This window comes from Genypterus blacodes, unplaced genomic scaffold, assembly GCF_046128005.1.
Source record: "Genypterus blacodes isolate CSIRO-AG114 ecotype Tasmania unplaced genomic scaffold, CSIRO-AGI_Gbla_v1 ptg000052l_1, whole genome shotgun sequence".
NCBI classification, from domain to species: domain Eukaryota; kingdom Metazoa; phylum Chordata; class Actinopteri; order Ophidiiformes; family Ophidiidae; genus Genypterus; species Genypterus blacodes.
In genome coordinates, this window is record NW_027466864.1 from 5,053,641 (window position 1) to 5,066,009 (window position 12,369).

At 48.2% G+C, this 12,369-nt stretch overlaps 1 protein-coding gene across 1 annotated transcript in view; it reads right to left on the bottom strand.

The window, feature by feature from the left end:
* syngap1b (synaptic Ras GTPase activating protein 1b) overlaps positions 1 to 9,330 on the bottom strand; it is a 73,769-nt gene extending 64,439 nt beyond the window's left edge. Inside the window, exon 1 of the mRNA XM_076150455.1 lies at positions 9,082 to 9,330. Coding sequence (XP_076006570.1) covers positions 9,082 to 9,099 — 18 coding nt within the window. The 5' untranslated portion in view covers positions 9,100 to 9,330. The remainder of the gene's footprint in view (positions 1 to 9,081) is intronic.
* Positions 9,331 to 12,369: the final 3,039 nt, after the last annotated feature.

Sequence of the window (12,369 nt, forward strand, 5' to 3'; positions counted from 1 at the left end):
TTTAACAACACACTGAGAGCATTAAGCAGAAAGTGTCACAGTCAGAACACAGGGAGGCTTTGTTTGGTCTCCCCTCCTCTCTCGTTTGTCAGTATTCAAACCTCTGCTTGAGGACTTGAAAGGTTGGAGAGCAGATGTTAGCCGTCGGAGGAGGAGGAGGATGGTGCAGCGTTCACATCGCTGCCCAAAAAACTGTGGGTCTCCGCTCTGAATGCCAGGAGTGTGTGCTGCATCGCCTGGTCGCCCTCCAGATTTATGAGGAGGGGCTGCAGAGGCTGAAGGTCAGGACTCTGTGTGTGGAGGGAGGCGTGTCAGAGCGCCGAGCACAGATGTGAAAGACTCCACACGGCTCAGATCAGGCTGCAGGCTGACATTTACAGGCTTTACTGTAGGAATGAGGGAAGGACTTGATGTGATAGGCTGGAGAGCTCACACACATTTTACAATTTGTGTCTAAGTTGTAGCTTTCCCTGACTTGTCTTTAGTCTGCAGAATGGACCCTAATGGAGCCAGAGAAGATGAGTAGAACCCTCTGTGATGGATCTCTACCCTGCAGTAACCTCTGCATGCCTGCTCACAACATTTAGCAGCTTGAGCAATGTCGCCCCCTAACGTGAAGCAGCTAAGATCAGTGCTCTGTGGTGTGTGTGTGTGTGTGTGTGTGTGTGTGTGTGCGTGTGTGTGTGTGTGTGTGTGTAACTTCCATCTTTACTTGGAGAAATAGCAACATGGATCCACAGACACGTTCACAGGGTTACAGGCCTGCAAGGTGGAAACCAAATGGTTCCAAAATGGTCCAATTTACAAATAACAATGTCAGTAATCTAGATTTCCTAAAAGTCATGACTTTAGAGGCCCAATCAGCAATCCAAGCCTATGGACGAGTCATCTTTGTCAATCAATATATACTTTCTGTTCTGTATTATGGTCTTATTCTATGTGGTCCTATTCTATGTGGTCCTATTCTATGTGGTCTTATTCTATGTGGTCTTATTCTATGCGGTCTTATTCTGCGGTCTTATTCTGCGGTCTTGTTCTATGCGGCCTTGTTCTATGCGGTCTTGTTCTATGGTCTTATTCTATGTGGTCTTGTTCTATGCGGTCTTATTCTGCGGTCTTATTCTGCGGCCTTGTTCTATGCGGTCTTGTTCTATGCGGTCTTATTCTGCGGTCTTGTTCTATGCGGCCTTGTTCTATGCGGTCTTATTCTAAGTGGTCTTATTCTATGTGGTCCTATTCTATGTGGTCCTATTCTATGTGGTCTTATTCTATGCGGTCTTATTCTGCGGTCTTATTCGATGTGGTCTGATTCTGTGTCCTTGTTCTATGTGTTCATATTCTATGTGTCCCCCTGCCTGTCCACCACAGCTTGGAGGTCCAGGACATGAATGGATGGAGAACAGGCTCGGCTGTACTTGGCTGTATTTGTTAAATAAGTGTTACGGACCAAGACGCCACATTATGAGGTCATAAAAGCAACAAAAGCGCCCGGGCTTCTGTCTTCAATCCAACTCGTTTTAATGTTCGTGCCTTTTTGTTTCCCGAGCCTCTTTTAATTCTGCGTGTCAGATTAATCCAGAAAAACAAACAGCGGCGAAGCGGCCGGCACTCGGCTCGGCTAATTGATTATATTTTACTGCCAATGAGCAGCAATAAACCTGAATTAGCATCAAATTCTATTAACTCTTCATCGATCCAGAATGCCAGATATTATGTACTGGAGCTACCATGTTGCTTTATGACATCATCAGTACAGGCAGAGTGCTTACATCATACAGGAAGGGGGAGGAGGGGGGGACTGCAGACTGCCAGATGGAGGCAGTGGCTCAGTGAGTAGTGCTTCCGCTTGGGAACCGGAGGGTAGCCGGTTCGAGCCCCTGCCGAGGTGCCCCTGAGCAAGGCACCGAACCCTCAATTGCTCCCCCCTCTGCGAAGGGTGGTAATGTAATGTAAGTCGCTTTGGATAAAAGCGTCTGCCAAATGATCGTAATGTAATGTAATGCCATGTCCAGATTCTCAGTCAGCGTCCACATTTTCAGCTTAAACACTCGATTCTGTAAAAGCTCCATTATTGGCGAGCCGTCTAAAATCCAATGCTACACAATTACACCAGGCTGAATATTGTAATTTCCCTCAATCACGTCTGCATGAAAGAGAACAAGCTCTCCTCCTTCCCTCCCTCCCTCCTCGCCGCCGCCCGGCCCGCCGCAATTCATCACTGACAACTGGCATCGTGGAAAACACCCACAATGCACCGTTCTATGCCATCCTGACACGCCCGCCCCAGGATAAGCATCCCGGCGCCTCTTCCGGGGGGAAACACCTGAGGGTTATTTTTACTCCGGGCGGGCGGGCGGCAGCAGCTGGAGATGTGACATAACAGCGCTGCCAGCCACGCCGTAAGTGGGCACGGGGAAAGCTGGCAGGCCCGCACGCCGTCTCCACAGAGAGCCACCATTAGCACGGAAACCTGGGAGTGTGTGCACTAATTTGACACCTTAACTAATTTGGAGTATCATACTTACACTTGGCGGTTAAGTTAAAGGAGCAGTGAACGAACTGAAGTAACCTCCGCATTATCTGGAGCGCCTGGTGATTCATTTACAGAGAGCACAGGTTCAACTCATCAGTGATTGGTCGGGATGAGGAGGAGGGCAGGGAGAGACGGTGTGAACGTCTTGTGTAATAAGGCCTTCCTCCCAAAGACACAGTGCACAGTCACGCTCTTAGAGTCTTTCTCTGTGACTCCATGCTGGCAGAGGGGAGCAGAGCGGTCACACATCTGTCACCGGCAGGAGAGGGGGAAGAGGTTAGAGCTACAGTGAGGAAGAGGAGGGACGAACACGGAACAAACATCAAGCTGCAGCTGATCGTTCTTCACCACAGGAGAAACAACAGCTCTGCTATGTGGACCAATTACAAAGACTCTTCTGGACTTTGCCCTCCTATGATGTCATGACGTTCTACATCACATGAAGTCTGCTGGGGGCCTTTAACCCTTCAGGGTGAGGCTTAGCATGTTTCATGTGTGTGGAGATTAAAGATCGTTTACAGCTAAACCCAACGTTTGTGCGTCTATGCAGAGTGTGAACACGATCAACGCATCCGTCCTCAGATAACAACAACAGCCGAGCGCCTCGCTGTCGGGAATCTCTCCATAGGAATGAATCGTTTCCGGCGACACCTCAGGAAACTCGGCGTTTGTTATTGTGATGAAATGGGGAAAATCACAACATCAACCAGCCGCCGCACTGAAGACGAGACAAACTTTCTGAGCCTGGATGTTTGAGTTAAGGGTCTGGGCTCCTGTTAGGCCACTGCTGGCAATCCATTCCTTCAAGTTAGAAGAGTGAAAGGTTTGCCAGATGGATTTAAACGCCCGTGACAAGTGTTATAAACCCAGGGAGGGAAATCAATAAATATTTATCACAATTCAAGCAAAGGCAATTAAACAAGAAAACTCCTCACAGTCGTCACAGAGAGCCACTGCACCGTGTGACAACCTGACACGAGGGGAGGGGAGGGGCGGGAGAGGAGAGCGGGGGCACGGAAGGGAGAGTGGGGGGGGGGGCAGTGCCATAGATGTGTGTGTGTGTGTAGGGGAGGGGGGGGGGGGGGGGGGGTTCCTCACTCAACCTGGCGTAGTGAGATGAGCGATGCTGCAGGCTGGTTGGCCCATATGTCAACACTGCTTACCCAGTCCCAGCTGTGAGAGAGTGTGGCAATATGTACGTGGGATGCTGTGTGTGTGTGTGTGAAGGGGGGAGGGAGGGGAGAGAGAGAGAGAGAGAGAGAGAGAGAGAGAGAGAGAGAGGAAACATACAGTGTGTAATCTGCTTTAAGTGTGTAATCCATTATTTCTTAACAGGACAGTGATCAAACACTGCAGGGTCTCCAGCTTTGTGTTACTGTTACACACACACACACACGCACACGCACACACACACACACACACAGTAAAGAAATCGGTTCATTTAAATGCACAAATACACTCTATCAAATACACTCTCTCAGCACAGTGACTCACACACACCCACACACACACCCACACACACACACACACACACACACACACACACACACACACACACACACTACTGCATTGGCAGCTGCAACTGGCCAAAAGCATGATTTGTCCTTCAGAGGCTCCTCTGTCCTCACACAGACAGATGTTCCTCCTGCTGACCTTAGGCATTGGCTATAGTGTTCAGAAAACACACACAGATCCTACACACACACACACACCAAACACACACACAGGTACACACACACACAGGCTGACATTTGGACCATTTTGGCCTTTCAGACACAGAACAATAGGATGATATTTTGCTAATGGAGGTGCTTCTCTAAATGCTGGAGATCAGAGCTGTGATGTTCAATGTGACATACAGCAAATGCAGTATATACGTGTGTGTGTGTGTGTGTGTGTGTGTGTGTGTGTGTGTGCGTGTGTGTGTGTGTGTTTGAGGCTAAAGTGCAATTAGATTTCTTCGCATTTCCCCCAGATGGAAATAAGAAACGTCCACATATTAACATGCAATCCCTCAACTGAAGCAAAGACCAATAAGTGTAATAGGGCTGTGTTAACATATGCAAATGACGCCACGTTATAAAGTATAGATTGTGTTCGTACATAGCAGCGCCCCCTGAAATGCTGAACAGCGACATAAACCCACTAAACAACCTCTGTATTGTTTGAACGCTCTGTTATGTGTCGCTGCAGATAAGAACATCAGACGAACGCTTAGAATGTAAATCAAACGTGCAGACACACAGAGCGCGTGGGGAAAAGTTCAAACCGCCAATAAGCGTCCGTGTCCCACAGAGGCAGACTTGGCAAAAGTACAATTCCTCTTAATAAAAAGTGATAAATGGCAGGGAAATGCTTCTAAGGTCATGGAGATGTGGCAGGAGCTGCTGCAACGCTGGCAGGAGACAAATGAGGCCCAGTTTGCCTCTTTCCTTCTCTGGGGGCCTCCCAGGAATTGAAGGAAGGGGGGGAAATTTTTTTAGACCATCCACTGGAATCAGCAAATGAATCAAAGCGCTGAGAGAAAAGCCCATTTAAACCCTCTGTGTACAGGACGACCTTCTGAGAGATGTTCTGTTTGTTGATGGAGTGGCATTTTAAGAGTTAATGGTGAATGCCAAGGATTCCTTCATCCAAACCTCCAGGGTTCAGGTCAGACAAGCCTGTTCCTCTCCTCTACCCACCTACTGCACATTCATTACATCATTTAGATCTCTGCCACCCACTTTTTGACAGGATGTGTCCTCCAGGGTCCCAGGTAAGTGTGCGTGTCTGTGTGTGTGTGTGTGTGTGTGTGTGTGTGTGTATGTCCCTCCCTGCACCTCGGGGGTCACTCTTCATGCAGAGCGACAAAAGTGGCCCTCAAGCGGCTCATTCCTCCAGGGATAGAACATTTCCCCATTTAAACAAAGTGTGTGTAACCCCCCCCCCCCCCCTCGATTTCTTGCGTAACGCCTGGCACAGCAAGGGGGAAGGGAGGGGGCGCAGTGCGGTCGCAAGCCAGTGGATGCATGGCGGCGGTACATGAAACTCCTGTCACCTCAGATTAATGTGCGATGCGAGGAGGAGGAGGAGGAGGAAGAGGAGGAGGAGAGGATGGCAGGCGGCCATCATCATCGCCAGCCCTCTTACTCCCCCTACAGGACACAGGAAGGCAGGACAGGACAGGACAGGAAGAGACGCCTCACACTTTATAAGTCCACATTCTCACAGCAGCAGCAGGAGGAAGTGGATCGACTCCACTCAGCCAATAAATCCAAAAATAACTTTGTGGAGTCTATAAAGTGTAACGGCTGCTGTTGATTCACCTTCATCTTCATTCTGGACTCCATATAATCTGATTTTTACTGTCTTCCTCCGCTGCATGAGTCTGCAGACGCTATCAAACACATCCAGAGACTTTTTCTCCCAGGACTTCTTCTATTCTTGGTCTCATTTTCCGACGTTTGGATCAAAAGCTGCACATCTTAAATAATAACAACTGGGCAAGTCAGAACTTCATTTGTACCACACACACACACACACACAAAACACTTTCCTTAAAACCCTAATACATCACTGAATCAACAGAGTAACACAAAGTGACATTTCCTGCTGCCTCAGGCTCAAAGCTCCGGTGTTTTCTGAGTAAACACAACTCTATTTTTGTTGCCAACTAGAAGCTCATTTTTCTTCCCTGCATCGGAGGAGATTCATCATTTTCCCCGTGTCATGAATCACCTTACCGTGGCCCCCGGGCCGATACAGCGCTTACACACATTCAGAGGCAAATATATGACAGTCCAAACACACACATGTGAGCCGGGAGAAGAACGGGAGGGCAGTTTGAATTATAGGGCTCATTCTTTGCCTCTCAGCATATGGTTTGTTTTTGCTGCCAAATAATGTGCTAAGGGGGTTTTGGACCACCCTGACCCCACGGAGTGAGCTCACCCCCTCAGGAGGAGACAGTCTCCGGCTCTACGCAGGCACAAGATGAAAGGCAAAGTCTCCATGGTGACACACGTTATCGTGGAAACAGAGCCGGTCCTCGTTTTCCCCCAAAGTGACACCTCACCTCTCCGGGGCCGCGTCTGTCTGCCTGATGGCCGTCATTCACAAAACAGGGGGAAAAAAATAAGCGGCATCAGAGACAGGTGGCCTGTGGGAGAGCCAAATGCTGCTGCCAGTCACCGCAGAGAGAGAGAGAGGGGGGGGGGGGGGGGAGAGAGAGAGAGGGAGAGGGGAGAGGAGAGGAAGCCTGAATCTGAGGTGAAAGGGTGACAGAAGGTTCGATGGAGAAACTGAGAATTGGGGGCGATGGTGGATGACACACGGGGGAGATCAAAAGACAGGGAAGAGCAGAGAAGGAACGGAGGAGGAGAGAGGGAGGGAGGCGAGCGGACAGAGAATGTGTGGTTGCAGTGAAAATGAAGACAGAAGGCGAGAGGGAGGGAGAGGTACAGAGAGTGAGAGAACACCGAGGAACGTCGAGGAGAGGAGAGGAGAGGAAATATGAAGCAACACATTAGAAACAAGCAAGAAGGAGAGGGAAGAGATGGAGGGAGAGAGAGAGAGAGAGAGAGAGATAGAGGAGGATCGATGGAGGATTTGAGCCTGTGGATGGGAGGAATGAGAGTGGGAGGCGAGTGGCAGTGATGCTGAAGCTCAGAGATGCCAAAGACACGAGGAAAAGAGAGGAAGTGGAGGTGCGAGCGGTGTGCGTTTAAGATGAGACGATAACAACATATGCAGGAGGAAGAAGCAGGAGGAAGGAAGGAGTAGAGAGAACTGAGGAGAGAAGAACCAGCACTGATCCTTCATATCTCCATTATGACAACACACAGTCTGATTGCTTTCTAGCTGAGCGGCTGAAACCATCTCAAAACGAATGGAAATGAATTAAAGGCTGTGTCTGTGTCTGTGTGTGTGTGAAGGGGAGAAAGAGAGGGAAGAGCGAGATCGCCCGGCTCGGCGTGAGGTGAGTGACAGGCATGAATATTTAAAGCCTCTCGCCGTCGCCGAGGTGATGGCCATCAGCGCGTCAGTCCTGCCTGTGATCCATTTACAGCTGCTGCCTCATTGGCACAATTAGACAGGGACGGGGCTGTGATTAATTGAACCCGGCTCTCCGTTCAATCCCTCCAGAGCGGCGCGGGGCTCTTATCAGGATCACAGTGCAGCGCTTCTGTTCCTCTGAGTGATGACAACTTGAAATACTATTGGCATCCGTGCGCTACAGTAAAGTCGCCGCCCGAACGCTCCGTCAGTGTGACTGGACGTGGAAAGGCTGGGCAGACGTGCAGTAAAGGAATCTGTCTGCACGGCGATCGTAAATCAGAGGCCGCAGCACCAGAGGACATGGAGGAGAGAGACAGGAAGCACCCAGATACTATCAAAGCCATAAAAAATGCCAATAAAACTGCAAAATAAATACTAAAGCATCAAAATAAGCGGTGTGAGAGACGTCAGCTGCCTCCGCCACAAGCCGAGCCAAGCAGATTACAAACCGAATTAACGTCACTGCAGATTAATGGCGCTGGCATTTCAGATCGCACAGGTGTTACACAAATCTGCCATCTTGAGATCGGCGCTGCGACTTGATGTGCAGCAGAGATTTGTTGCATGGAGCAGGAGGAGGGAGGAAAGCTGAGGAACAGTACCATCTCCTGGCCTGCGGAGCAAGGTTTAAGAGGAGATGATGTGGGCTCCCAGATGTGTGAACGTGTGTGTGAATGTGTTCAAAAGAGCTGACGAGCAGAAGCCACAGAGGACTGAGCCCCAGGGAGGCAAAGGTTAGAGAAGAGGAGTGATGTAATCAAACTAGACAGCCTGAAATGTGTCATGTTAATAGTTAATAATGTGATAAGTAAGCAAGCAGCATGTTGGGCTTCATTTATACTAAGAAGGGAACAAACTGATCTGGAGCACTTTGTTTCTATTAAATATTCAATCATTCAAGAGTCACAAAACACAGATGACATCATAGTTACCAGGTCAAAATAATATGAATAATGCATGATGTCATAGTTTGTTAGAAAGATCTAAAGTCCCATAGCAGTGAGAAAAAAAAGCCTCATATATTTTTGGTGCATTTGTTTTTGCTGTATTGTAGTATTTAGTATAAAATGTAATTTCACACTACTACTCACATAAACTCTCAAAACTCTTCAATAATCAATGCCAAGGGACCCTAAGTATGTTTGTTTATGAGGTCTACATGTGCAGTATGTGTGTTTACTTGATGTATCCACAGTCTGGGTCCATGAAGAAGGCAAATACTGGTTCATACTCGGCACTCAAGCATCAAGGATGGGTTACGGCTCTAGTGACCCATTTTCCAATAACAAATACAAAGTTAACCGAGATCCTATGAGCTTAGAGTGAGTTAGAGGGTCTATACTAGGGTCTACAGGGTCTACAGGGTCTCTAGGGTCTACAGGGTCTCTAGGGTCTACAGGGTCTTTAGGGTCCTTAGGGTCTACAGGGTCTCTAGGCAGCGTCCCTATATGCAATCCAAGGCTCAGTACATTCCTTGTGTGTGTTGCTGTAGGTGCAGAGTCCCTTACCTCCTCCTGGTCCAACATGTAGATCTGATTTCCGGGGCTCACGCGTACACGGGGGTTCCAGCGGTCGAGGTACGGGCGGTCATGCGTGGGACGGTCGTAGATGGAGTGGTCGTGCAAGGGGCGGCTGTAGGAGGGACGGTCGTAGGAGGGACGGTCGTAGGAGGGAGCGTGGAAGGAGAGGGCGTGGGAACGATGAGGGTGATGATGGTAGGAGGGGGGGACGGCACACCTTGCATCTTCACAGGGGAGGGAGAGGGGAGAGGGGAGGGAGGGAGGGAGGAGAGAGAGGGAGGGAGGACAAGGTCAGTGAGGATCATCGGCAGGAGGGCTGCAGGGATGTGACACAAGCCTACACTCCTTACATCAACGTCAGCGGCCATTCAGCGGCCATTAGTGTGTGTGTGTGTGTGTGTGTGTGTGTGTGTGTGTGTGTGTGTGTGTGTGTGTGTGTGTGTGTGTGTGTGTGTGGAGGCTTGAGAGGGTCAGCACACATGAAATACATCCACATACAGGAGCCAATCACAGGAGAGATCACATGCAGACAGATTACACAGATATACATTCATCTGGGAGATTTTATTTATCAATGTATTAATTATTTGAGCTTTAAGGCCCTGAAGTCACAGCTGACTGGAGAAACACATCCACATGTTCTGGCCTTTATTTATAGATTAGATCAAATAAAGTGGTTATTGATTAGAAAATAAGAGTAATTCATGTTTATACTTTAAATAGAGAAATATACCATTCACAAGTTTAGACTTTAAAACTTAAAAAAAAAACTAAATCTGGAGAAAAAAGCTCCTAGAAACAGAAAAATATATAGAAAGAAAGCAGCTTTAATATCATGTTTCCATGTTAGAGGCTCCATTTGTTGTCAACAGGCTTAGCAGAGATGTCAAGACTTTACAAGCCACTGCATGTCAGACTTTATAATGAAGCATTTGTACGCCGCTCCTAACAGAATGAAAAGTATAATTGGAAAAATCTTGGCTTCTACTCCTGAATCCAAAACGCATAAACAATCGATAGTGGAAAGCTCACAAATGACCTCCGACCTCACTCCTCACAATGTAACACAACCCGTTAACAATCCAAAGCCTCCATCAGAACAGGAACAATGGAGCGTGCTGGACCGTGAGGCATGAAGGACGCCTCAGAGCCTCAGAGCCGCAGAGCCTCAGAGTCTTTTCACTCCTGCACAGCTTAGACACCCCAGAATACAGTTCACTCCTTATCGCCTCCTACAAGTCAAACATCCAGAGAAAACGTCCTTCCTTCCCTTAATTGATCCTGTTCACACGATCCGGACCACAACAGGAGACGCCTCTGACTCTGACTCTGACTCTGACTCTGACTCTGACTCTGACTCTGACTCTGACTCTTCCTCCTCTCTGTCGTATGAAATCTTCATTATTCATAAAGAAACAGAAGTTCTGATCATCTTTTTTTTAATTGCAAAGCTCTCGATAGCGATCCTTTGAATTCCAAATCGGGTCTCTATCTCTGTTCTGCCAATTGTCTAATTGAAGAAATCCTAGAACTCCTTCAGCACAGAAAGCTAATCAGCTGCTCCTCCGCCTCGGGCCGTCCTGTCCGGCAGACTTAATAGGAATCTATTCAGAGGTATGGCACACACACACACACACACACACACACACACACACACACACACACACACACACACACACACACACATCCTGCTGACAGACGCGCTCACATGTAACCTCGCTTACAGGAGTGTGTGAATTATCTTTGACATTAGCCCTAATTGCAAGGTTCATTTAAAAAAATGTGGTAGAAAGAAAATGATATCTAAAGGTTTCTAATTAAAGGAATTGATCACAGAGTATGGCCGACGTGAAACAGATTCTTCACGGGCAGCGGTTTGACTCGGTCTGAAATGAGAAATGTGCAACCGGGGACCTTTGGTAAATGAGCCACTTTGTCTTTTCTTTCTCCCTGTGCTTTTTTTTGCTTTTCATCTTCTGCCCCTTTATTTATTGCAGCACTTAAATCTACACATTAACCTATAGAGAGACGCCGTATCATATCTAACAGCTGCCATCCCAGGCAATTACACTTCCCCTGCTTAGAAGATGTTCCCAGTGTCGCTCACACCTTCAGCTCAGGTGGAGTTTGGGCGGGGTCGGCACTTTTCTAGCCGGAGACAAGTACAAGACGAGGAACACAACTAGAGAGAGGAAGTCAGGCTGCAGGTTGTTTCATTTGTTGGTCAGCAGGTGAACATTGTGGAGCATTAAGCCTGACACATGGAGGGAGGAGGGGGGGAGAGGGGAAGGGGAGAGGGGGAGGAGGGAGGGGAGAGGAGGGGCGTGCTTGTTTTTGTTTTCATAATCTCAACAAGATTATTACAGAGTGCAGGGTTGTTATGGGGAATACCGAGTCCTCTGGGTGCTTTTCTAATCTCCACATGATCGTAAACGGGGATATAAACTGTATCACACACGCACACACACACATACACACACACACTCCCTTCTTTCTGCAGAGGGGTCTGATTTTCAAACTGGCCGGGGCGTTACAGGATGATTCTGCCACCTTCTGTCACACTAAGAACACTCTGTCATCAACAAACCGCTACACGCCTCCCCCCGGGCCAAACTGGGGCCGAGGTGTGAACGGCTGAGAGGGGCGAGACAGGTTTACTTATGTAACACGTTTAAAAGAACATGAGGCGCTGCAAAGTGCTCACAGGCGTTAAGATAGCAGGTTAGCAGTTTATAACCAAAGATCTGAGTGAGACTGTGAAGCTTCGTAGACACAAGTCATGATAGAACGCGCTCTCTCTCTCTCTCCCTCTCTCTCTCTCCCCCAACCCCTCTCTCCCTCTCGTTTGACCTTGATTTCCTCTTCCTTCCATCTCAACCTTTCTGTATTATCTCATCCGTGTCCTTTCATTCCCATGCTTCTGGTGATCGGCCCACCCGTTCCACCTGATGTTTGGATTCTGGACCCCTCCTTCCCTTTATGAAGAGTCCTTTGAACTTTGACAGACACTCTGAATACAAAGGGTTAATGCAGTACCTCCCTATTGATCAAATCCCTCCTCTTGTATCAATATTACACAGTATATCCATTATCTGGACGCTCAAATCCTCCTGTTTCCACTCAAAGGATCAGATCCATCTCACAGATTTGCTCCCAGATTACCAAAACGTTTCCAGATTAGATGAATTTGGTCCAGATATCCCAATCCCTCCTTCCTGCACCTTTCTCTGTATCAATCATCTTCTTCCAATAATATATGTATTACCTGAACACAAC